The sequence below is a fragment of the Mauremys reevesii genome, linkage group 16 (assembly GCF_016161935.1).
Source record: "Mauremys reevesii isolate NIE-2019 linkage group 16, ASM1616193v1, whole genome shotgun sequence".
In the NCBI taxonomy this organism is placed as follows: domain Eukaryota; kingdom Metazoa; phylum Chordata; order Testudines; family Geoemydidae; genus Mauremys; species Mauremys reevesii.
Genome location: NC_052638.1, coordinates 9,096,733 through 9,119,825, shown reverse-complemented (window position 1 = coordinate 9,119,825; position 23,093 = coordinate 9,096,733). Strand labels below are relative to the sequence as shown.

Sequence of the window (23,093 nt, the reverse complement as noted above, 5' to 3'; positions counted from 1 at the left end):
ACAAAGTCTTTGATTTGCACTGGGATGCTATACGCAGGTACTGTATATTCCTTACCTCCTGATAAAGAGGAATCCCTGTTGTCTGCTATGGTCCTCAACTCTTCACGTATCTTGGGATGTGTCATCAGCTGTAACAATCAGTTTTTGACACAGCATTACTTATAGTCAATCTTGGGGTGTCCTACAGTTTTATGGTGCTTTCCCCAACCTTATTCCCTTGGCAAATAACCAATATAGAAATATTCACTGAGGCTGTGGGGAGCTGACCAGAGATACAGTTACCTGCAATCTTCCAAACAGATTTCATAGGTTCCTGAACTATTCCTTATCTACAAGGAAAAATACTTTCTTCACTTCACAACGGGTCACTCACCTGGCCAGTCAGGTTGCTCGCACAGTATTCCTCTCCTGGCATGCAAGATGAATTTCATTTCTTCCATCTGAAAGAATAACCAGATCCAGGAACTTAACCTTGAAAGTCAAGAGAAGGTGAGTTCTTTACCTCTTGGCAGCAGTGATTAATTTCACTTTTTTCCTTTCAGTGAGAACCGTCACAGCTCTTCTAGGATCTTCCTCAAGTTTTTTATATCCTCAGTGTTCAGATGCGCCTCTCCCAGGGGCGGCTCCAGGCCCCAGCAGGCCAAGCGCGTGCTTGGGGCGGCAAGCCGTGGGGGGCGGTCTGCTGGCGCCATGAAGGCGGCAGGCAGGCTGCCCTCGGCAGCTTGCCTGCGGAGGATCCACTGGTCCCGTGGCTTTGGAGGCAGCCTGCCTGCCATGCTTGGGGCAGCAAAATCCCTAGAGCTGCCCCTGGCCTCTCCCATCGGAAAGTAAGAGAGGATCCATTCATTTCCACTTGACTGGTACAGAATGGACAGATCAGCTTCATTAATTCCTTCTAGAGCACCACAGCCTCTGCTCTCCTATCAGGAGAGGTACGATCTGCTGGTGGAACGATCAATATTTGGTATATATTCCTGATTGGGTTTGCAACTGCTGCTTTGGCACAAGATTCATTTGGTAATAAGAGGTTTCAGAGTAGCAGCCGTGTTAGTCTGTATCCGCAAAAAAAACAGGAGTACTTGTGGCACCTTAAAGACTAACAAATTTATTTAAGCATGAGCTTTCGTGAGCTACAGCTCACTTCTTCGGATGCATAGAAAGGAACACCAAGAGAAACTTGAAACTCACCTCCTTGGCCCATGATCTGCAGGGATGTTTACAGCTGGAAAGTGCAACTGGCTGCACTGTCTCAGGCGGCTGCTCTCCATTCCCAGGACTATAGCTGCAGAATGCTCTTCTGTCCCCTCTGTGGATTCAACAGGTGGCCAGGCACATTGCGTTAGCAAAGTCTGCACCTGCTTCTCACATTCTTCCCTTGGCAAGTGAAGCAGCAGCAGTTCTTCTACCTGCAAGTTAATAAGGTCCATTAATATCCACGTGGGTGCTCTGAGCCTGGGCATTTCTTACTTCTTCCCCAGGACAGTCTCTTTCACTCATTTCCTCCTGGCATGGGTGGTTACCTGGTCCCCTCACATCTTGAATGATGATCACCTGAAAACATCAATGTTTCAGAGAATTTTTATTTGTTTTTCTAGCTATGCAGAGCCATCAGTCAAAATATGCTTCATTTGGCTCTTCTCTGCTCACCTCCTTGTCAGTGATTTTCCATTGCCTGGCTGTGATTTTCAGAGGTGCAACCAGCTACATTGTTTAATAAATGATGCAGAATTGGCTTTTTCCCAAACAGGAGTCATAAGATGCTTTTCTTGCATCTGCACGGGTATCATTTCCTGCCTGACTGCATTCTTAAGTTCAGCCATGTCTTGGAATCTTCCTCCCTTGAGAGGTAACAACCTCCCTCTCCCCTGACATCATTAAACCAGTAACACCCAGGGACACTCCCTCTGCATGCAAACCATTGGAAAACCAAGGAAAACACAAGAAAATCCCCCACTTCATCACAGTAAGCACTGCCTTTCTTTCACCTGAAAGTAGAAACAGATTCACTGATTTCCACTCCCGTGCCAGGAGAAGGTACATCCATCGCCTCTCGGTGGATATGATCTGTTCCATTCATTTTGTCTTGACTGGGTCAAATCTCTTTGTGAGCTTCAGATAAACAATACACTGCAATGGTCAAATCAGGAGAAAATAAAAATATGATCAGTTGCACAGTAATCCCTTGCAAGTAGAGAGCTCTCAGCTATGGCCAGTCACACCATTTCCTTTTGAAATGTACAAACATCAGCCTCCCGCAAGGATCAGTTTTATCTCCAACACTGTTCAACTTATATTCGAATGACCTACCATTGCTGGATCTCGCAAGTTTGTCTATGCGGATGACATATGCCTCGGCACGCCTTTGACATATCTGAGAGTGTTCGGAACACAAACATGGTGGCTACTCCAGGTAAAAGATAGGAAAAAAACAGTAGGAATAGGATAGGAAACAAACAGCTAGGAAACAATAATATAAGATATAGGAATATATAGGATATATAAGATAAGATAACAATAAGATAAGATAGGAAACAAACAGCAGGAATAAATGTAGTATCGCCCAGGGGTCTGTACTGGGACCAGTGCTGATTAACATATTCATAAATGATCTGGAAATGGGGGTAACATTTGCAGGCGATACAAAACTACTCAAGATAGTTAAGTCCAAAGCTGACTTCAAAGAGTTACAAAGGGCTCTCACAAAACTGGGTGACTGGGCTACACAATGGCAGATGAAATTCAATGTTGACAAATGCAAAGTAATGCACATTGGAAAACATAATCCCAACTCTAAATACAAAATGATGGGGTCTAAATTAGCTGTTACCACTCAAGAAAGAGATTGTGGAGTCATTGTGGATAGTTCTCTGAAAACATCCACTCAATGTGCAGCAGCAGGCAAAAAAGCTAACAAGATATTGGGAATTATTAAGAAAGGGATCGATAATAAGACAGAAAATACCATATTGCCTCAATCTCCATGGTCTGCCCACATCTTGAATACTGTGTGCATTTGGTCACGCCAGCTCAAAAAAGACATATTAGATTTGGAAAGGGCAACAGAAATGCTTAGGGGTATGGAACACCTTCCCCATGAGGAGAGATTAAAAAGACTGGGACTTTTCAGCTTGGAAAAGGGACAACTAGGGGGGTTGAAAATCATGAACATTGAATAAGGAAATGTTATTTATTTCTTCAGATAACATAGGAACTAGGGGCCACCCAATGAAATTAATGGGCAGCAGATTTAAAACAAAGTATTGCTTCATAGTCATCCTGTGGAACTCCTTGCCAGAGGATGTTGTGAAGGCCAAAACTATACCAAGGTTCAAAAAGGAACTAGAGAAGTTCCTGGAGGACAGGTCCATCAATGGCTATTAGTCAGAGTGGGAAGGATGCAACCCCATGTTCTGCATGGCCCTAGCCTCTGTTTGCCAGAAGCTGGGAGTGGGCAACAGGGGATGGATCACTTGATGATTCCCTGTACTGTTCATTCCCTCTGAGGCACCTGGCACTGACCCAGTCTGGCCGTTCTTATACAGAACCCAGATGTAGATACCCCCACTAGACCCCACTCCCCTCCCAGAGCTGAGATAGAGCCCAGGAGTCCTGATGGGGTCACTCGCTCCACAGAGTTAGTAACAAAGTAAGAACAAACATTAAAATTTTAACCCTAACCTGTCTCCCTTAAGTGACTTGCCACAAGATGTCATAACACCGGAAATGGCGCCCCTGCTGGCTAGGTGGAGAGAAGGGCCCTGCAGCATGCAAGGCAGGTTTCCTGGGGTGACTGTGGAGGCAGAGAAGATCTGGCCCCTGTAGAGATGCTGCACAGAGCAGCAGGAAGGCTGTCTTTGGGTTCAGGCCCTAGGTCCCAGGAGCTGTGGGTTCAGTTCCCAGCACTGTGACTGGACAGGTGCTGTGGCTAATGCTCCTGTGTGCTCCATGGGGCAGGGCCGTCCCTCGCTCTGCGGCTGTAGCTGCGGTGACAGAGGCCTTCAGTTATTGCAAAGGGAGGTCAGAGTGAGGTTGCGAAGCAGCTTTCTGTGTGGAGGTGGAACTTGGAAAGCAAAGCTGTGACCTCTACCTTCTTCTTCAGCAACAATTGTTAGGGACAGAACAGAGAGAAATTAGGTCTGGTTGATGCTTATTTTAATGTATAGAATCCCACACTCCATGTGCATTTGATGCCACCAAATTACTGGGCATTAACACAGCCTCTCAGGACAGCCCCGTTGGTGTATATTTACTCCACTCAAAGGTACAATTTTACCCCAAACATTTTGCAAATGGAAGATGGTTAGAGTCTGGCACACAAATCTAGGTTTGATTTACATTGGCCAAGTGGCTCATAGTTTTTACTGGTCTGCACTGCAGGTTCCTCCTTCTGTCTGGTATTCATCCTTCTGGAGCCAAAGGCAATTCTTTGGAATCAGCACTGTGTGGAGCTAAGGGTGTTCTTATTTTGATTTTGGTTGGAAGTGGGCAGAGTAATTCCTGGGGAAAAACATCCCTCCAGGACTATTTCACCTGGAAGCAGGACAGAACAAAAGACTCCAACAGAGCACAGAGCAATCCTAGATGAGACAGAGACAATGGGACCTACTTGTGAAGGTTTAATGAGAGAGAAGAGAGGAAATTGGAAAACTTGGGGGAATGTATTCACTGTCCTACCATGAACCCTTCATTCTAATGGCTGTGGGAAGTGGGAGAAAAGGACACCCACGTATCCCATTCCTCACAAGTACAAGCCAATCGTTATCCAACCCATCCTTAAAATGAACACCCTGTAATTAGCCCAATACCAGACAGTGCGTTCCATTCTGGGAGAGTAAGACGTGCGTCTGACGAAGTGGGGATTCACCCACGAAAGCTCATGCTCCAATATGTCTGCTAGTCTATAAGGTGCCACAGGACTCTTTGCTGCTTTTACAGATCCAGACTAACACAGCTCCCGCTCTGGTACTTGACCCCATTCTGGGAGAGAGCTCTGTTAAGTCAGCGTCTGACTAGGCTCCAGTCTCCTAGAGTAATAACACCTGGTTCCTATACAGTGTTTTCCATCAGAAGATCTCCAGGTGCTGTGCAAAGGAGCTCAGTGTCCTTATTCCCATTTCACAGATTCAGCAACTGAAGCACAGGGAGAGGAAGAGGCTGTTGGATGGCTCCCCCTTCCCCCTCTCCCCGGGTTCCAGCTGTTAGAGCACTTTCCCTTCCCCCTCTCCCCGGGTTCCAGCTGTTAGAGCACTTTCTCTTCCCCATCTCCCCGGGTTCTTGTCACGCAGACAGGAAGCAGAAGAGCAGAAAGCAGAAGAGCTGGCAACATGATGTTTATTGGGGTTAGTTCCAAGCAAACATATCCAGAGCTCTACATGCCGGCAGAGTCTGTTCCCCAGTGCTCTGCTCCCAGCTCTGACGCCGCAGAGTGTATACCCCGCGTCCCCCTTCCCAGCTCCGACGCCGCAGAGCGTTCACCCCGCGTCCCCCTTCCCGGCTCCGACGCCGCAGAGCCTTTATCCCGCGTCCCCCTTCCCAGCTCCGACGCCGCAGAGCCTTTATCCCGCGTCCCCCTTCCCGGCCCCGACGCCGCAGAGCCTTTATCCCGCGCCCCCCTTCCTGGCTCCGACGCCGCAGAGCCTTTATCCCGCGTCCCCCTTCCCGGCCCCGACGTCGCAGAGCCTTTATCCCGCGCCCCCCTTCCTGGCTCCGACGCCGCAGAGCCTTTACCCCGCGGCCCCCTTCCCGGCTCCAACGCCACAGAGCCTTTACCCCGATTCCCTTTCCCCGCTCCGACGCCGCAGAGCGTTTACCCCGCGGCCCCCTTCCCGCCTCCGACGCCACAGAGCCTTTACCCCGCGTCCCCCTTCCCAGCTCCAAAACAACTGCAAACCATCAAAACCAGTTGGCAGTAAAAAAAAGAAACCTTGCAACAGACAAGGGATCATCCTGCCTGGGAATAGAAACAAAAGACGTTTTCAGTGTAACACTGAAGGGGAGAGGCCCCCTGAATCCATTCACTGAGGAAACATCTTGCTCAATGGGGGTGTTTCATGAACGTTTGGAGCTTGGTTCCTGTGACACTAGCGAATTCTGCAACAGACTGAACTTGGAGGGTGCGGGGGGGAGAGGGGGTATTTTGCCAGCTAGGAAAGGGAACTATTGATAAGTGTGGCCCTAGTCTGCATTTTATGATTTTGTTTTGTATTGTAACCACTGGTTTCAACTGCTCTCTTGTTTCTTGTGGACTCTGTATTCTCTCTTAAATAAACCTTCTCTTGTTTCACTACAGGTGCTGTGTGGTTCACAGGAGCAATGATTTAAGGTGAAACTGGTAAAGTGGGATATGTTACTCCTTTGGGGTCAGAGGCTCTGGGTTTTCTGGGAGTAGCAGCATCAGGGGCTGGATATCACAGGGGATTGCTTCAAGGGAACTGGGGTGCACCTGGGAGGCAGACAGGGCCGGCCTAACCCTAGGAGAGTGCTTGAGTGGCTGACGGGCTGGGGGGGTTAGGGAGCTGACCCCAGCCATCATGACAATGCTCCCTCTGGCTACAGGGTGACTCACAGTCCTGGGTACCCCAAGAAAATCACAGGCAGCTAAACCCCAGACTTAAACGCCAGGTTCAATTCCTCCATTTGCTTGCGGGGGAGAAAGGATTTGCACAGGGGTCTCCCACCTCTCAGGACAGGTTTCCTAACCACTGGGCTAAGGGATAGTCTGATGGAGGAGCCCTCGGTTTCAGTTGTCGTATGCTGGATCAATACCAAATCATTGGAGCAGGGGGACTGGGCCCTGGATTTCCCACCTCCCAGGTCAGTCTCTACCCACCAGGCTTCACTGTCACACTCTCTCTGGCCCAATGACTCCTCAAGCTGTGACTCGGTGTGGGGGGAGGAATAGGGAGGGGATGCAGTGAGGTTCTGCACGCTGAGAAGGAAGTGCTGCAAGACACAGCCAAGCAGAGGGACGGTTTAAGTCGTCTCCGGTCCAGAGATTGAGCGAGAGGGGAGGAGAGTGGAGGCTGGCAGGTCGCACTGGAGATGGTAGGTCTAGCACCTTCTTCTACTCGGGGACATGGCTGGCTTCACCTGCGCAGTGTTTAGGGAGGAGTGAGGCAGGCAGAGGAGCTGCTGCTCACAAGGGAGAGCTTCCAGCTGGCTCCTTAGCGACAGCCCCCACCCTCCGCCCCAGACACCTCTGAGTGTGGGGACAGGGGACAGTGCCAGGAACAGAGACCCCAAATGGCCCCCAGAGCAGGACCCTGCCTGGGCAACAGGGACGATGCCCTGACAGTGCCCCACAGACCCCCACAGAAGGAAACTCCAGGTGGTGAGGGGGGTTGAGTTCTCTCCTGTGCTCAACTGACTAAGATTAATTGAAATGAGACCACCCAGCTTCAACCAGCAGAGCCCCACAGCTCAGCGCTGAGCTGTCAGGGGACCCCCCCCACTGCACTTCCCTGAGCTGTCATGGGTCCCCCCCCCCACTGCCCAGCCCTGAGGTATCAGGGGAGACCCCCCACTGCCCAGCCCTGTGGTGTCTGGGGAGCCCCCCCCCCCTGCCCAGCCCTGAGCTGTCCGGGGAGCCCCCTCCCCCCCCCTGCCCAGCCCTGAGCTGTCAGGGGACCCCCCCCCACTGCCCAGCCCTGAGCTGTCAGGGGAGCCCCCACCCCACTACCCAGCCCTGAGCTGAGGCGAGCCCCCTCATGCACCCACACCCAGCCCTGAGCTGCCCAGGGAGAACCCCCCACCACACTGCCCAGCCCTGAATGGCCAAGGAGAACCCCCCATTGCCCAGCCCCGAGTGGCCAGGGAGAGAAGCTCTCCCCACCCCCCAGCCAGCCCTGAGCAGATAAGGGGAGCCCCCCCTCCCACTGCTGTGCAATTGGGCTTTCACCCAGTCCCCTGGGCTGGGAGGATCTCTCTCCCCCAGGCACCCATGAATATCCCCTGCACATCAGTTCCAGAGCCTGACCTGGGAAGCAGAGCTAAAGGTTAAAAACTGCATGGGGGGGGGGGCTCTTCCCCGCTTTCCCCTTCCTTTCTGCCGTCCCTCCAGAGCTCCTACACTACAGGTGGCTGGGACAGCCGGGCTTTGTGGGGTCACTGGGAAGAGAATAGCAGCAACCCCAGCATGAGGATTGGTTGGGAAAGTGGAGATGGGCTACCAGAGATGGGCTCATTCAGAGCCTCCCTGCCAGCCAAAAAACAGCATGGAGCCTCTCCGGCCTGGGAGGCTGCCTGGGGAGCCAGCCAGCCACCCCCGGGAAGCTGAGACCTGGCTGAGAGGAGCAGCCAGCACTGCAGCCCTTGCCACACCACCACCCTAGCGTAACCGGTTCAGAGCCCCGCTCCGTTCCCCCAGATCTCTGGGCAAGGCTGGGCTCAGCCCCTGTTGGGAAGATGCCAGAGGGTTCTGCACTGTGTTTTACACCCACGCGCTGCGTCTCACAGCCCTGGTCTTGTCTGTGTCAGCCAGGTGTGTCCAACAGGGTCTGGTTCAGGACAGTGTGTTCAATATGCCTGGAGCTGGCTGCTGGGAAGCACAGAGGGGTTTATGGACATGTTTTTCTGACCCCCAGGGCAGCGCCGGAGGACTCTGCTCCAGTCCAAGGGCTTGGGGATGTGGCTGGAATGTCATCCGACTCCTGTGCTTTGCCTTCATTAACTGGGGTGAGCCTTCCTGCAGCTCTGGTGGCCTGCCGCTGACCCTGCCAGGGGTCACAGACGTATCCCTGAGAAAGCCTTGGGAGGGGAGTGGTGTTGTGGCACCATCAGTTACTCCTGCTCCGTCCAGGCCAGGGGCTGGTGAACTCCTCTGCACAGGCATGGTCCAGGCCAGGTCTCTCCTCTGCAAGTGCCTCCCTGGGCCTGCTGACTGCACTGGGAATGTCTGGATCTAGGGGTGAAAGTAACTTAAAGGACTTACCGGTACGCCAGAGTCCTCAGCTGTGGGTGTGGCCTCAATCAGAAGAGGCGGGGCCTTTAAATACCCGGGCCCTTTAAATCAAAATTTAAAGGCCCCGGGGCTCCAGCTGTGAGGCAGTTTATCTCGAAGTGTTTTGGCTTCAGGGGTTTTAAAGAAAACATTGCACTGAATTTTTGTTTTATCCTGGGAAAAGTGTGTTTCTTCACATTTCTCATCATCAAAACTTAGTTTTGGCTTAATCTTTCCCCTTTGCACAGATAAGCAATAGCCCAATAAGCAAAAATTTTGGAAAATTCTGAGCAACTGAAAAGCCAAGGGTTAGAATGGAAACCTTTAGGCATCCTTAACTGTAGGTGTCCCTGCTGTGACTATTATCAATTTGCCTCCCAGTCGGGCCTAAAGGTTCCAGTTGGGACTCTGTCTAAGGCCTGGTCTACACTGGGGGGGGGGGGGGGTTCGATCTAAGGTACGCAACTTCAGCTACATGAATAGCGTAGCTGAAGTCGAGGTACCTTAGTTCGAAGTACTTACCCGTCCTCATGGCACGGGACCGAAGTCCGTGGCTCCCCCGTCGACTCCGCCACCGCCGTTCGCAGTGGTGGAGTTCCGGAGTCGACGGGAGCGCGTTCGGAGTTCGATATATCGCATCTAGATGAGACGCGATATATCGAACTCCGAGAAATCGATGGCTACCCGCCGATATGGCGGGTAGTGAAGACATACCCTAACTGGACAGTCTGGGAAGGCCAGGTTAGTGGAATGTGAGTATCCCTACACCTTACCTGTTACCAGTGTGGAGAACTGTGACAGTGAAGGAAATGTTCCTGTGTATGTTAAGGATAATGACTTGCCTATGAAGGGAGCTATCCCAATCTCCAAGCAATGGTCCGTGAACAGCCATGTTTGCTGGGACAAGGGAAAGGATATCCCAAGCCGTTTGTCTGTTAAAGGGGACTGTTTCTCCAGCTCTTTTCTGTTTGTAGAGCAGACAGAAGAAGTCTTTGAAGTCTGTAAAAAGTCAGTAGTTCTGCCTAGTAGGGGCAAAAAGGAATTGTTTCCATGGACTCTTAATGGGCCATTGTTAATAGTAAACAGTCTCTCTTCTGAGGAAAGTGTGTTGGTGCCTAGTGGCCAAAGTGTTTCAAATGAAGATAATATCAGAGGGGTAGCCGTGTTAGTCTGGATCTGTAAAAGCAGCAAAGAATCCTGTGGCACCTTATAAACTAACAGACGTTTTGCAGCATGAGCTTTCGTGGGTGAACACCCACTTTGTCGGATGCATCCGACAGTGGGTATTCACCCACAACTCATGCTGCAAAACGTCTGTTAGTCTATAAGGTGCCACAGGATTCTTTGCTGCTTTTACAAATGAAGATGAATCCACTGAATTTGCTTTGAAAAAATCCATGGTCGGGAGCTTTGAGGAGATTTCAGGTGGAATAAAAATTGTTAGAGAGTTTAAACAGCCCTATAAGCTTAACCAACTTGTCGGGGAGACAATGGTGTTGGGACAGGAGTGTCTCCAGGCTTGTCATCCAGGTTGATTCTTTGAGTAAACAGTCTGTATCTCTGGTTCAGAGGGAAGACTGGACAGCTGAATCTGCAGAGCAGGAGGACAATTGTGCAGTGAATCTCTCGAGAATATAGGGATGGCAGGCAAACTCTGAACTCTAGATATTTTGGATATGACTTATAGTCTCTTAGTGGACTTGATATCGATTCCCTGTAGAAGCAGAGGCTGGTAATGAAAGGAGAAAAGAACCTTGAGTCCACCTGTGCAAAGGAAACAAAGCAGAATTGCTGTATTTTACACACATTTTGCACAGTATAATTGACTGCACAAGGTACAGCAGAATAATGGCCTGTGTTCCTGGCTTTCATAGATTTTAAGGCCAGGCAGGGATCATTTGAACATCTACACTGACCTTCTGCATAACACAAGACACAGAGTCTCGCTTAGTAATTCCTGCATAAAGCCCAGAACTTCTTTGAGCTAAATAACATTAGAAGCAAGAAGATGACCAAGGACAGGGTAGGCCCGTTATTCAATGGGGCAGGGAGGGTGGGGAACAGTAACAGAAAGTGTGGAAATGGTAGATGTGCTAAATGGTTAGTAGTGATTGGACGTCTCACAAAGTGAATGCCAGTGAGGGTACGTCTACACTACGGGACTATTCCGAATTTGCATAAACCGGTTTTGTAAAACAGATTTTATAAAATCGAGTGCGCGCGGCCACACTAAACACATTAAATCGGTGGTGTGCGTCCATGGTCCGAGGCTAGCGTCGATTTCTGGAGCGTTGCACTGTGGGTAGCTATCCCGTAGCTATCCCATAGTTCCCGCAGCCTCCCCCGCCCCTTGGCATTTCCGGGTTGAGATCCCAGTGCCTGATGGGGCAAAAATCATTGTCGCGGGTGGTTCTGGGTACAGCCTCACCCCTCCCTCCCTCCCTGACAGCGGCAGACAACCGTTTTGCGCCTTTTTTGCTTTGCTAGGTGAACCGTGCAGACGCCATAGCACAGCAAGCATGGACCCTGCTCAGCTCCATACCGCAATCGTGGATGTTTTAAACACCTCGCGCACTCTCGTGCAGTATATGCTGAACCAGGACCTTCGAACCGAGGCGAGTAAGAGGCGGATACGGCAGCGCGGCGATGACAGTGATGAGGACGTAGACACAGAATTCTCTCAAACCGCGGGCCCCTGCGCTTTGGAGATCCTGATGGTAATGGGGCAGATTCTATCCATTGAACGCCGATTTTGGGCCCGGGAACAAGCACTGACTGGTGGGACCGCATTGTGTTGCAGGTGTGGACGATTCCCAGTGGCTGCGAAACTTTCGCATGCGTAAGGGCACTTTCATGGAACTTTGTGACTTGCTTGCCCCTGCCCTGAAACGCCATAATACCAAGATGAGAGCAGCCCTCACAGTAGAGAAGCGAGTGGCGATAGCCCTGTGGAAGCTTGCAACGCCAGACAGCTACCGGTCAGTCGGGAATCAATTTGGAGTTGGAAAATCTACTGCGGGGCTGTGATGCAAGTAGCCAAAGCAATCACTAAGCTGCTGCTACAAAGGTTGTGACTCTGGGAAACGTGCAGGCCATAGTGGATGGCTTTGCTGCAATGGGATTCCCTAACTGTGGGGGGGCGATAGATGGAACCCATATCCCTATCTTGGCACCGCAGCACCAGGGCACCCAGTACGTAAACCGGAAGGGGTACTTTTCAATGGTGCTGCAAGCACTGGTGGATCACAAGGGACGTTTCACAAACATCCACGTGGGATGGCCAGGGAGGGTTCATGACGCTCGCGTATTCAGAAGCACTACTCTGTTTAAACGCGGCTGCAGCAAGGGACTTACTTCCCAGACCAGAAAATAACAGTTGGGGATGTTGAAATGCCTGTCGTTATCCTGGGGACCCAGCCTACCCTTGATGCCATGGCTCATGAAGCCATACACAGGCAGCCTGGACAGTGGTCAGGATCTGTTCAATTACAGGCTGAGCAAGTGCAGAATGGTGGTGGAATGTGCATTTGGCCGTTTAAAGGCTCGCTGGCGCACATTACTGACTCGCTCAGACCTCAGCCAAACCAATGTCCCCTATGTTATTGCTGCTTGCTGTATTCTCCATAATCTCTGTGAGAGTAAGGGGGAGACCTTTATGGCGGGGTGGGAGGCTGAGGCAAATCACCTGGCCGCTGATTACGCGCAGCCAGACACCAGGGAGATTAGAAGAGCACACCAGGAAGCGGTGCGCATCAGAGAAGCTTTGAAAACGAGCTTCATCAATGGCCAGGGTACAGTGTGACTGCTGTGTTTGTTGATGAACACCCAACCCCCTTGATTGACTCAGTCCCTGTAAGCAACTCCCCCTCCCCCTTTGAGTACAGCTTACTTATGCAAATAAAGTCACTTATATTTAAAAAGCATGAATTCTTTATTGATTCATTATAAAATGAGGGCGAGACGTAAGGGTGTGGTTTGGGAGGAGGAAAGGAGGGATGGAGAAGGCCATTAAAAAAAAATTCAGAGTAACGGCATCCTTCTGGTTGGGCTGTCCACGGGGGTGGAGTGGGTGGGTGCACGGAGCCTCCCCCCACGCGTTCTTACACGTCTGGGTGAGGAGGCTAAGGAACATGGTGAGGGGGGAGGATGGTTATACAGGGGCTGCAGCGGCACTCTGTGATCCTGCTGCCGTTCCTGAAGCTCCACAAGACGCCGGAGCATGTCAGTTTGATCACGCAGCAGCCCCAGAGTTGCATCCCGCCACCGCTGATCTTCCTGCCGCCACCGCTGATTTTCCTGCCGGTCTTCCTGTCGCCACCTCTCATCTCGGTTGTCCCTCCTGTCCTCACGTTCACTGGCCTCTTTCCTGTAATTTGAAACCACGTCCTTCCATTCATTCAGATGAGCTCTTTCATTGTGTGTAACTTCCATAATATCCGAGAACATCTCATCTCGCGTCTTCTTTTCCTCCGCCTTATCTGTGCTAGCCTTTGGGATGGAGGAGGGATGGTTGAAAAATTTGCAGCTGCATGAGGGAGATAAATATTTAGAAAGATACATTTTACAGAACAATGGTTATACTGTTTCACAGTGAACATCACTATTCACCTAGCACATGTGATTTCCCTACAAGGTCGCATTTTTCATCTTAATAGTGACCGCTTGCAGCTCTGGGTTTACAGATCTCACAGACACATCAGGTCCAGGCATCAGAATTCAGCTTGCATGCGGCCATGGTAAGCCACTGTCTCAGTGATTTACCCTCCCCCCAACGCATGTCTAATACCACGCTAGCTCCTGCTAATCAACAACCTTCCCCTCCCCACCCACGGTGACCAAACAGAAAAGATCATCGGCATTTCACTCCTCCCTCCCCGCCGCTACGTGCAGGAAAGTGTCTTTTTAAGCTGCTGCATTCCACGAAACCAGTAGAAAAATGGCCACCCCTTACTTAAATTCCTGATTTTTAACCAGGTTATCCTGAACGATATCACTTTGCTGAGGATAACAGAACAAGATAAAGAGCGGATGCTTCTTGAATGCCAGCAGTCCCCGGGACCATACGCTGCGATGCTTTGCCACGCAATGATACCTGATTACTTGCTACATGCATGGCATGGTAAAGTGTCCTACCATGGTGGGCGGAACAAGGATGCCTTGCCCAGAAACCTTCTGCAAAGGCTTCTGGAGTACCTACAGGAGCGCTTCATCGAGATGTCCCTGGAGGATTTCCTCTCAATCCCCGGACATGTTAACAAACTTTTCTAAGTAACTATACTGTCTGCGAATGCATCCCAAGTCCTCTGGGCAAATCAATCATTAAAAAAGGCTTGCTTAAAAAACACTGTTTGCTATTTGCAAAGGTACACTCACCAGAGCTCCCTTCCAGGGCGTCATTCTCTGGAATAGTTGCTTGTGAGGGCTGGGAGCAGGGTAATTCCGTCAGGGTGATAAAAAGCTCCTGGCTGCTGGGGTTCACGGAGTGCTGTGTGCTCTCTGCGAGGTCTTCCTCTTCTTCTTCCTCTTCATCTTCCCGTCTGCATAATCCTCAGACATGGCAGAGATTACAACCCCCACCTCGGAATCCACGGTCAGGGTGGGGTACTTGTGGCGCAGCCCCTAAAATGCGTGCAGCTCAGCATAGAAGCGGCATGTTTTTCGACCTGCCCGGACCTTCCGTTTGCTTCTTTGGTTTTCTGGTAGGCTTGTCTGAGCTCCTTAACTTTCACTCTGCACTGCACGGAGTCCCTGCTGTGGCCTTTATCCGTCATCGCCTTAGAAATTCTTTCAAATACCTTTTCATTTCGTCTTTTGGAACGCAGTTCTGTTAGCACTGAATCATCTCCCCATATAGCGATCAGATCCATTACCTCCCGAGCGGTCCATGCTGGGGCTCTTTTTCGATTCTCAGGAGACAGCATTGTTAACTGTGCTGATGAGCTGTGCGTGGTCACCTGTGATGATGAGCTCTCCACGCTGTCGAAGCAGGAAATGAATTTCAAAAGTTCGCGGGGCTTTTCCTGTCTACCTGGCCAGTGCATCCGAGTTGAGAATGCTGTCCAGAGCGGTCAGTGGTGCACTGTGGGATAGCTCCCGGAGGCCAATACCGTCGATTGCGGCCACACTAACCCTATTCCGATATGTTAATACCGATATTAGCGCTACTCCTCTCGTCGGGCAGGAGTACAGAAACCGATTTAAAGAGCCATTAAAATCGATATAAGGTGCCTCCTAGTGTGGACGGTTGTGGCGTTAAATTGGTTTTACGCTCCTAAAACCGATTTAAACGCCTAGTGTAGACCAGGCTTGAAAATGAGGAAGGATTTGAGGCTAAAATAGGGAAAGAACAAGTTAAAAATTACTTAGATAAGTTAGATGTCTTCAAGTCACCAGGGTCTGATGAAACACATCCTAGAATACTCAAGGACCTGACTGGGGAGGTACCTGAGCCATTGGTAATTATCTTCAAAAAGTCATGGAAGAGGGGAGGGATTCCAGAGGACTGGAAAAGGGCAAATCTAGTGCCCATCTATAAAAAGGGAAATAAGGACAACTTGGGGAATTACAGGCCAATCAGCTTAACTTCAGTTCCCAGAAAGATAATGGAGCAAATAATTAAGCAATCAATTTGCAAATACCTAGAAGATAATAAGGTGATAAGTAACAGTCTGCATGGATTTGCCAAGAACAAATCATGTCAAACCAACCTAATAGCTTTCTTTGACAGGTTAGCGAGACTTGTGAATAGGGGAGAAGCAGTAGATGTGGTATATCTGGACTTTAGTAAGGCTTTTGATATTGTCTCGCATGACCTTCTCATAAACAAACTAGGGAAATACAACCTAGATGAAGCTACTAGAAGGCTGTCATAAACAGTTAGTAAAGGGTCTAGTGACCACAGATGCATCTGAACGTGGGGTAGGAGCAGTTCTCATGCAGGAAGGATCGGATCACAACTTCCATCCTGTCATGTTTCTCAGCAAGAAACTGTCTGAGAGGGAAAGCCACTGGTCAATCAGTCAAAAAAAAAATGTTACGCCATTGTGTATGCCCTGAAAAAGCTACGCCCATACGTTTGGGGACAGCGGTTCCAGCTACAAACCGACCATACTGCGCTAAAGTGGCTTCATACTAACAAGGGAAACAACAAGAAACTTCTCCGATGGAGTTTAGCTCTCCAAAATTTTGATTTTGAAAATTCACCACATTTCAGGAGCTTCCAACAAGGTTGCTGATGCACTCTCTCGTGAAAGTTTCCCAGAATCAAATGGTTAACAACTGATCTTGAAATGTAAAAAATCTCATTGGTTACATACTTAGTAGTATCTGTAACAGTGCATGTGTTTTTAATATGTTTACTTTAAAGTTCTAGAAGGAAATCACCGCCAATGTGGGTTCCCCACTGTCTGCGATTTGGGGGGCGTGTCATACACAGTCAAGGGTTAAGGTCTCTTTTACCTGTACTGGGTTAACAAGCAGTACCTGATGACCACCTGACCAGAGGACCAATCAGGGACAAGATAATTTCAAATCTCTGTGGAGGGAAGTTTTTTTCGGTGTTCTTTGTTTTGAGAGAGTCTCTCTTGGGAGTTAAGGGAGTCCAGACATCTTAATCAAGTCCTCCCAGGTTTCTGCAGTATTTTTCATCTATTCAGTCTAGTGAGTATTAGAAAGGTGAACTAGTATTTTTTTTACTTTTATTTCTGTATTGGCAATTGTGTGTTTTGCTAAAGGAATCTCTTTATTTCTATTGCTGTACTTTGCTTTTACTGAGAAAGAAAGGGGGAGGGGGAGTTCTCTCCAGGTTTATAATTTAGACTCTGTTGATTGTTCTATCCTGGTATTACAGAGATAGTGTACTTCCTTTTGTTCTTTCTAATAAATTCTTTCTTTTCTTTGGACTTGGTTAATTCCTTCTCTTGTGGAAATTCAAGGGAAGGGGAGGGGGGAAGAGTGAGTTCCTCCTGGGTTTGATTCACGAGTTGAATCGGTGTGTATCTCTCCCAAGTGGCTAGGGGAGAGGGAGGGGGGAAGTGGGCTGCTTCCCTTTGTGCTAAGATTCAAGGTGGTTGGATCTGTGTTTCCCAGGGAAAGTTCAGGGGAACAGGGAGTGTGCTAGACACTTAAAAACCTAGCTGGTGGCAGCGTAGTAGATCTAAACTAGAATTTTAGTTTAGAAGAGTCCATGCAGGTCCCCATCTTGGAACTCAACAGCTCCAAGTGGGGGAGGAGACCTATGACAAAGACGGTTGCATAACTGATTGGAAAACCATTCCCAGAGAGTAGTTATTATCAATGGTTCATAGTCAAGGTGCCAGGGCATTTCGAGTGGGCTTCCACAGGGATCAGTTCTGTTCAATATCTGCAACAATGATTTAAATAGTGGCATAGAGAGTACACTTATACAGTTTGCAGATGATACCAAGCTTGGAGGGGTTGCACATGCTTTGGAGACTAGGATCAAAATTCAAACTGATGTGGACAAACTGGAGAAATAGGATGAAATTCAGTAAGGATACGTAGGAAGGAACAATCAGTTTCACACTTACAAAATGGGAAATGACTGCCTAGGAAGGAGCACTGCAGAAAGGGATCTGGGGGTCATAGTGGACCACAAGCTAAATATGAGTCAAGAGTGCAACACTGTTGCAAAAAAAAAAAGCGCAAATATTCCAGGATGTATTTGCAGGTGTGTTGTAAGCAAGACACGAGAAGTCATTCTTCTGCTCTACTCCACGCTGATTAGGCCTCAACTGGAGCATTGTGTCCAGTTCTGAGTGCCACATTTCAGGAAAGATGTGGACAAATTGGAGAAAGTCCAGAGAAGAGCAACAAAAATGATTAAAGGTTTAGAAAACATGATCTATGAGGAAAGATTGAAAAATATTGGGTTTGTTTAGTTTGGACAAGATAAGACCGAGGGGGGACATGATAACAGTTTTCAAGTACATACACGATTGTTACAAGGAGGAGGAAGAAAAATTGTTCTCCTTAACCTCCATGGATAGAACAAGAAGCAATGGGCTTAAATTGCGGCAAGGACAGTTTAGGTTGGATATTAGGAAAAAGTTCCTAACTGTCAGGGTGGTTAAGCACTGGGATAAATTGCCTGGGGAGGTTGTGGAATCTCCATCACTGGAGATTTTTAAGAGCAGGTTGGACAAGCACCTGCCAGGGCTGGTCTGGTTATTACTTAGTCCTGCCTTGAGGGCAGAGCACTGGAGTAGGTGACCTATTCTATTGAAGTCCCTTCCAGTCCTGTGCTTTGATGATTCTATACCATTCAATACAGATGTACTTAGCCCTGCCATGAGTGCAGGGGACTGGACTAGGTCCTTTCTAATCCTACAATTCTATATTCTATGTTGATTAAAAAACAGCACCATACAAAATCAGAATATCAGAGGCCTTAGAGAAGTCTAAGGGTTAGTCTACATCAGATGTTGCTGCACCAGTGTCGCATGTCTGGTGAAGATGCTCTATGCCGACGGGAGAGCGCTCTCCCATTGGCACAATAAATACACCTCCATGAGAGGCAGCAGCTGTGTCTGTGCGAGAAGCTCTTCTGCCGACATACCGCTGTCCACACTGGTGCTTAGGTCGGTGTAACTTGCATCGCTCCAGGGAGTGGCTTAGTCACCTTGAGCAACATATGTTATACCCCTATAAGTGTAGTGTGTACAAGCCCTAAATGTATTATGTTGACAGTTACCTTTATCAACCAAATTCATCATTAAAAAACTATATCAAGTTTGTTTGTCTGGGATTAAAGTCAGACTAACCAGCTGATAGTTTTCCAGATCACTCCGTTTACCCTTTTAAAATACTGGCACAAAATTAGCTTTTGTTCCTGTTCTCTGGAACATCCCCATTGTGCCAAGAGTTATTAAAAACGAAACGGTTCAGCAAGCTCCTCGGCCAATTCGTTTATATGCTTTTGGGTGCAAGTTATCCAGTCCTGCAGAATAAAAGAAGTTTACCTGTAACATTGCTAGTTTACATCCTGCCTATACTGATGGAATAGAAGGTATTTCATCAGCACTGTAAGACAGAAATACATCGTCCTGCTACTTCTTCTGTAGAGTGATGTGTGTGTTAGCAGCACTGCTTAGTAATAAATAATAATAATATTGGGGGCAGGCAGTGTGGTCTAGTGCACAGGCGGGGGCAGCACTTGCAGGGGCTATAACCACCCCAAAATTTGCCTTAGCCCTGTTGTAGCAGCTGCCACTCTCCAGCTGCCCAGCTCTGAAGGCAGAGTGGAGAGAGCAGAGGCTGCTGGGAGGGCCCCAGCTCCAGCAGCAGTGGAGAAATACACCTGGGCAGAGGACTGGGGTGCCCGAGAACAGCCCCTGATCCCTATCCTCACACGCCAGGGCGCAGCACCCAGGGCAGGTGGTAGAGCCAGGGCTCCCCACAGCAGCCCAGACTGACCCACTCCAGGCCAGGCTCCTGGGCCCCACCCCTGTGGTTGCTGCTCCCCGAGGAATCTGCCGGCCCTGGAGCCAGGTTCCCCTGCCAGGGCAGCTCTTACTGGCTGTCAGCAGCCAACACCTTCACTGCCCAGTCCCGGCCTCTGACTTGGCCATGGAGAGGGGCTACAAAGAGGGGTGGGGCCTTGTGGCAATGGGGGGCTCAGTCCCCCAATTTTCTGTCTGGCCCATCTCAGCCCCCCCTACTGGGAAGAGACTGGTGGGGCCCCTGTGCCTAGGGAATAAGGAAACTCCCCCTCTACAGCATCTCTTGTTCTTCTCCCACTCTGAGCCAGTGAGCTCCTCAGGGCAGGGACTGGCTCTGACAGTACGTACCGGGCCTGACACACGGGGCTGGACTAGTGGCTGAGGACTCTAGGTGCAATGGGGATAAGTATAAATAACAACAACGAGGATCAGCGTCTTTTCCTTCCATCTCGTACTTTCCTCACCTCATTTCCTTTTTTGTCTATTTTACTTCCCCTTTCTTTAGGCCCCTACAACTTTCAATCCCTCTCCCCTGCTTTGCACACAGTCACTTTCTCTCTCCCGTCCTCTTTTCCACTCCCAGCTCTCTCGTTCCCTCAGTCTTGTCCGCCTCCATCTTCCTTTTGTCTCCTGTCTCCCATCTCTATCTCCCTTCTTTGAAACCGCCCCCCCCCCCAGTCTTTGCTTGGCCCATTGCTGTTGAGATTTGCCTCCCTGGAGCAGACACTCCACCGTGGGGCCTGCAGGCCCAATTCCCTGCATCTGGGCTTCTCTCTAGACCCCTAGGAGCCACCCAGTGCTCTCTCGCTGGCACTTAGGGAGAGGCCCCTGGAGCCCGTACGGCAGGCTGGAGCCAGTGGGGCAGGCCGGCTAACAGGACCAGCAGGGCCTGTGCAAACTGCCCGGTCTGAGCCCTCCCCACTCACCGCTCTGAACTTCATGCCGTGACCTTCAGCAGGGAGTTCCTGCTCGTGCACTTGGCTTCCTTGTAGAGAAATGGAAACATTCTGCAGTGGATCATTTGCAAACAATTTTGTTTGATTTAATTCTTCCTCCTGTTGCAATAATTTCAGATAATGACACTGGACTTTGTGTTTCAGGAGCCGCAGAAAATACTGCTGCTGTCATTGTGGTGAATCAGACACCCCCTTCTATCTGTGCAATGGAAGGGTCAGAGTTCACCATCGAGTGTACATTCAACACAAGCAATAATTCAACCAGGTGGTTTGCTGAATGGAATAAAATCAGAAACAATGTAACAGCCAAGGTGAATGGAACAGATCGAATCATATTATCAGCAGATCCAGAAAAGAGGTCTCTTTCCCTCACTGTGAAGAAAGCCGACGTCACTGATTCTGGAACCTACGTATGTGGGGTTGGGAGCAAAGATGTGATATATCCTGGGACTGGAACCCAAGTGACCATCGATGGTAAATACCAGCATTTCCCTCTCTGTTCCACAAACCCCTCCGGGGGAGCTCAGGACACTGGCCTGGTTCCAGGGAGCTGGGGCAGGTGGTGCTGGAGGAAATGGAGCAGCACAAAGTGTAAAGGGCAGAGCTGTGGGCAAAACTGGGGGACATTCTGGGGTACGTACAATGGTCCTGATCCTGCATTGCACTGATTGCTGTGGGGGGTTTGGCTGCACAAGGAATGCAGGGTCAAGCCCCAGATATTCAAAAACTGTTTTGAGATGGGTGTGAGGGGAGGTTCCTAACTGGATGATCCTGTGAGACCTTCACTCTAGTTGATGGCATCTCTCTCTTTGTCTGTAATGCAATAACTTTTGCACACGACTTGCAATCACTTCGAAAATTTCAGGAAATATCATAGTCATCAGTGGGCAGAACTCTACTGATATTGGGGAAATCAGAAAACCCAAAGGGAAGTAGTGGGGGACACATGGAACCCCTGCTCTCTGTTTAGCAGACCAACAGCTTCCAGCAAAGCCACCTCTGTTACTGTCTGGATCAAAGAACCAGTTGATGTAGAGTGACCAGATAGCAAGTGTGAAAAATCGGGATGGGAGGTAATAGGCGCCTGTATAAAAACAAAACCTGGAAAACTGGGACTGTCCCTATAAAGTCCAGACATCTGGTCACCCTAAATTGATGGCACCAATTAACTCTTTCCAGTAGAACAACATTCCTGTCTCATCTCTGCTCATCCCCCCTCCCCCCCCGGAGTGTCCTGAATGATTTATCTCCCAGTCAGAAAGAGGAGAAATAATAATGGTGGAGGAAGGTCTGAAGGGCAGTCACAGAGCCCCTGTCATCGGGGTTGGGAATGGGTGACCCTGGAATGGGGGTACGGATGGAATGGGGGTGCACACAAACTCCTGGCATGGGGGGGAGAAAGGGGGAACCTGGGAAGGAGGTAAGGGGGGGTGGGGGTGCACACAGAGCACAGTGAACATTTAGTTGAATTGGTAATAGATTTGGTGAAACCTTTTGCTTCAGTGCCTTGGTTTTTCCCAACTAATCTAAGTTTTCCCAGAAAATTTGCCAGCAGCTCCACTGTACGTAGTGAGAGTCCCCATGCCAAAGAATTTACCATCGAAATAGACAACAGACAAAGGGTGGGAGACATGGGCAGAGGTACTAACAGTAGATTGGGAAGTGAGAGAGAGATTAAAGGCTACATCCACAAAGGGATTTAGGCCCTAGTCCATCCGTTAGGTGCCACTGTGATCCTCAAAGCTCCTGCTCAGCTGCCAACTATCCCTGGAGGTACTTAGGTTTCCACTGGTAAAATCTGTGCTAAAGAATTGTTGAAACACTCTCACTATCCCAGGGGTTCTCAAACTGGGGGATGGGACCCCTCAGGGGGTCATGAGGTCATTATATGGGGGGTCACAAGCTGTCAGCCTCCAACCCAAACCCTGCTTGCCTCCAGCATTTATAATGGTGTTTAATATATTAAACAGTGTGTTTAACTTATTGTGGGGGGTCCACACTCAGAGGCTTGTGATGTGAAAGGGGTCACCAGAAAAAAGTTTGAGACCCACTGAGCTATCCTATAAACAGAGCCCTGCCCAAAACAGCCATTGCATCGTGATCCTCACCCAGTGTTTCCTACCCGATTTCCATGGACAGACCAGCAGGGTGGGGAAGGACAGAGACTTTGACCTTTAAAATATTAATACAATCAGTGCAGAAACACAGTAAAAACAGGAAAATAAATTACATATTCAAAACTAACTGCCTATCCCAGACAGTACAAAGTGCATTTCCAATAGCCCGCCAATTAATAAATTGGTCCAAATTGCTAAGAAGTGTATATTATCTAACCTCCCAATAAAGGCATAAAACCACTAAAAATCTAAAAACCCGAAGAATATTGGCAACCCCGGTATCATCATCTACTTTTTAAAATGGCCATCTTTGCTTGACCCAAAATAAAGTTTGCAAGGCATATCACCGATCTACTTGTGAACCTGAACTTAACAGTAAAAATAAATATCGTAGGAGAAAAAAAAAATCAATGGCCAATAACTGAAAAATACCCTAATACAGATAATGGCTGCAACCTGGAACAAGAAAGATACATGAGAAACAGTTTCCTCCGTGATACAATAAGGACGTGACACGGATGCCTACAAGGTCAAATGATGCATAGACACATGTATGGCAATAGCCCTGTGAGGAATTCTCCATTGGAGGTCACTCATCCTCTTTGCAATTGGAGGCTTGTGG

At 49.1% G+C, this 23,093-nt stretch overlaps 1 protein-coding gene and 1 long non-coding RNA gene across 4 annotated transcripts in view; both read left to right on the top strand.

Moving 5' to 3' along the window:
- The window catches only part of LOC120384378, a 57,929-nt gene that overhangs the window by 13,035 nt on the left and 21,801 nt on the right, over positions 1-23,093 (top strand). The window lies entirely within an intron of this gene.
- The window catches only part of LOC120384368 (polymeric immunoglobulin receptor-like), a 28,506-nt gene continuing 12,369 nt past the window's right edge, over positions 6,957-23,093 (top strand). For both annotated transcript variants that reach the window (XM_039503038.1, XM_039503037.1), the window contains exons 1-3: positions 6,957-7,044; positions 8,583-8,673; positions 20,499-20,828. In XM_039503038.1, the coding sequence (XP_039358972.1) occupies positions 7,042-7,044; positions 8,583-8,673; positions 20,499-20,828 (424 nt within the window). In that variant the 5' untranslated portion in view covers positions 6,957-7,041. The remainder of the gene's footprint in view (positions 7,045-8,582; positions 8,674-20,498; positions 20,829-23,093) is intronic.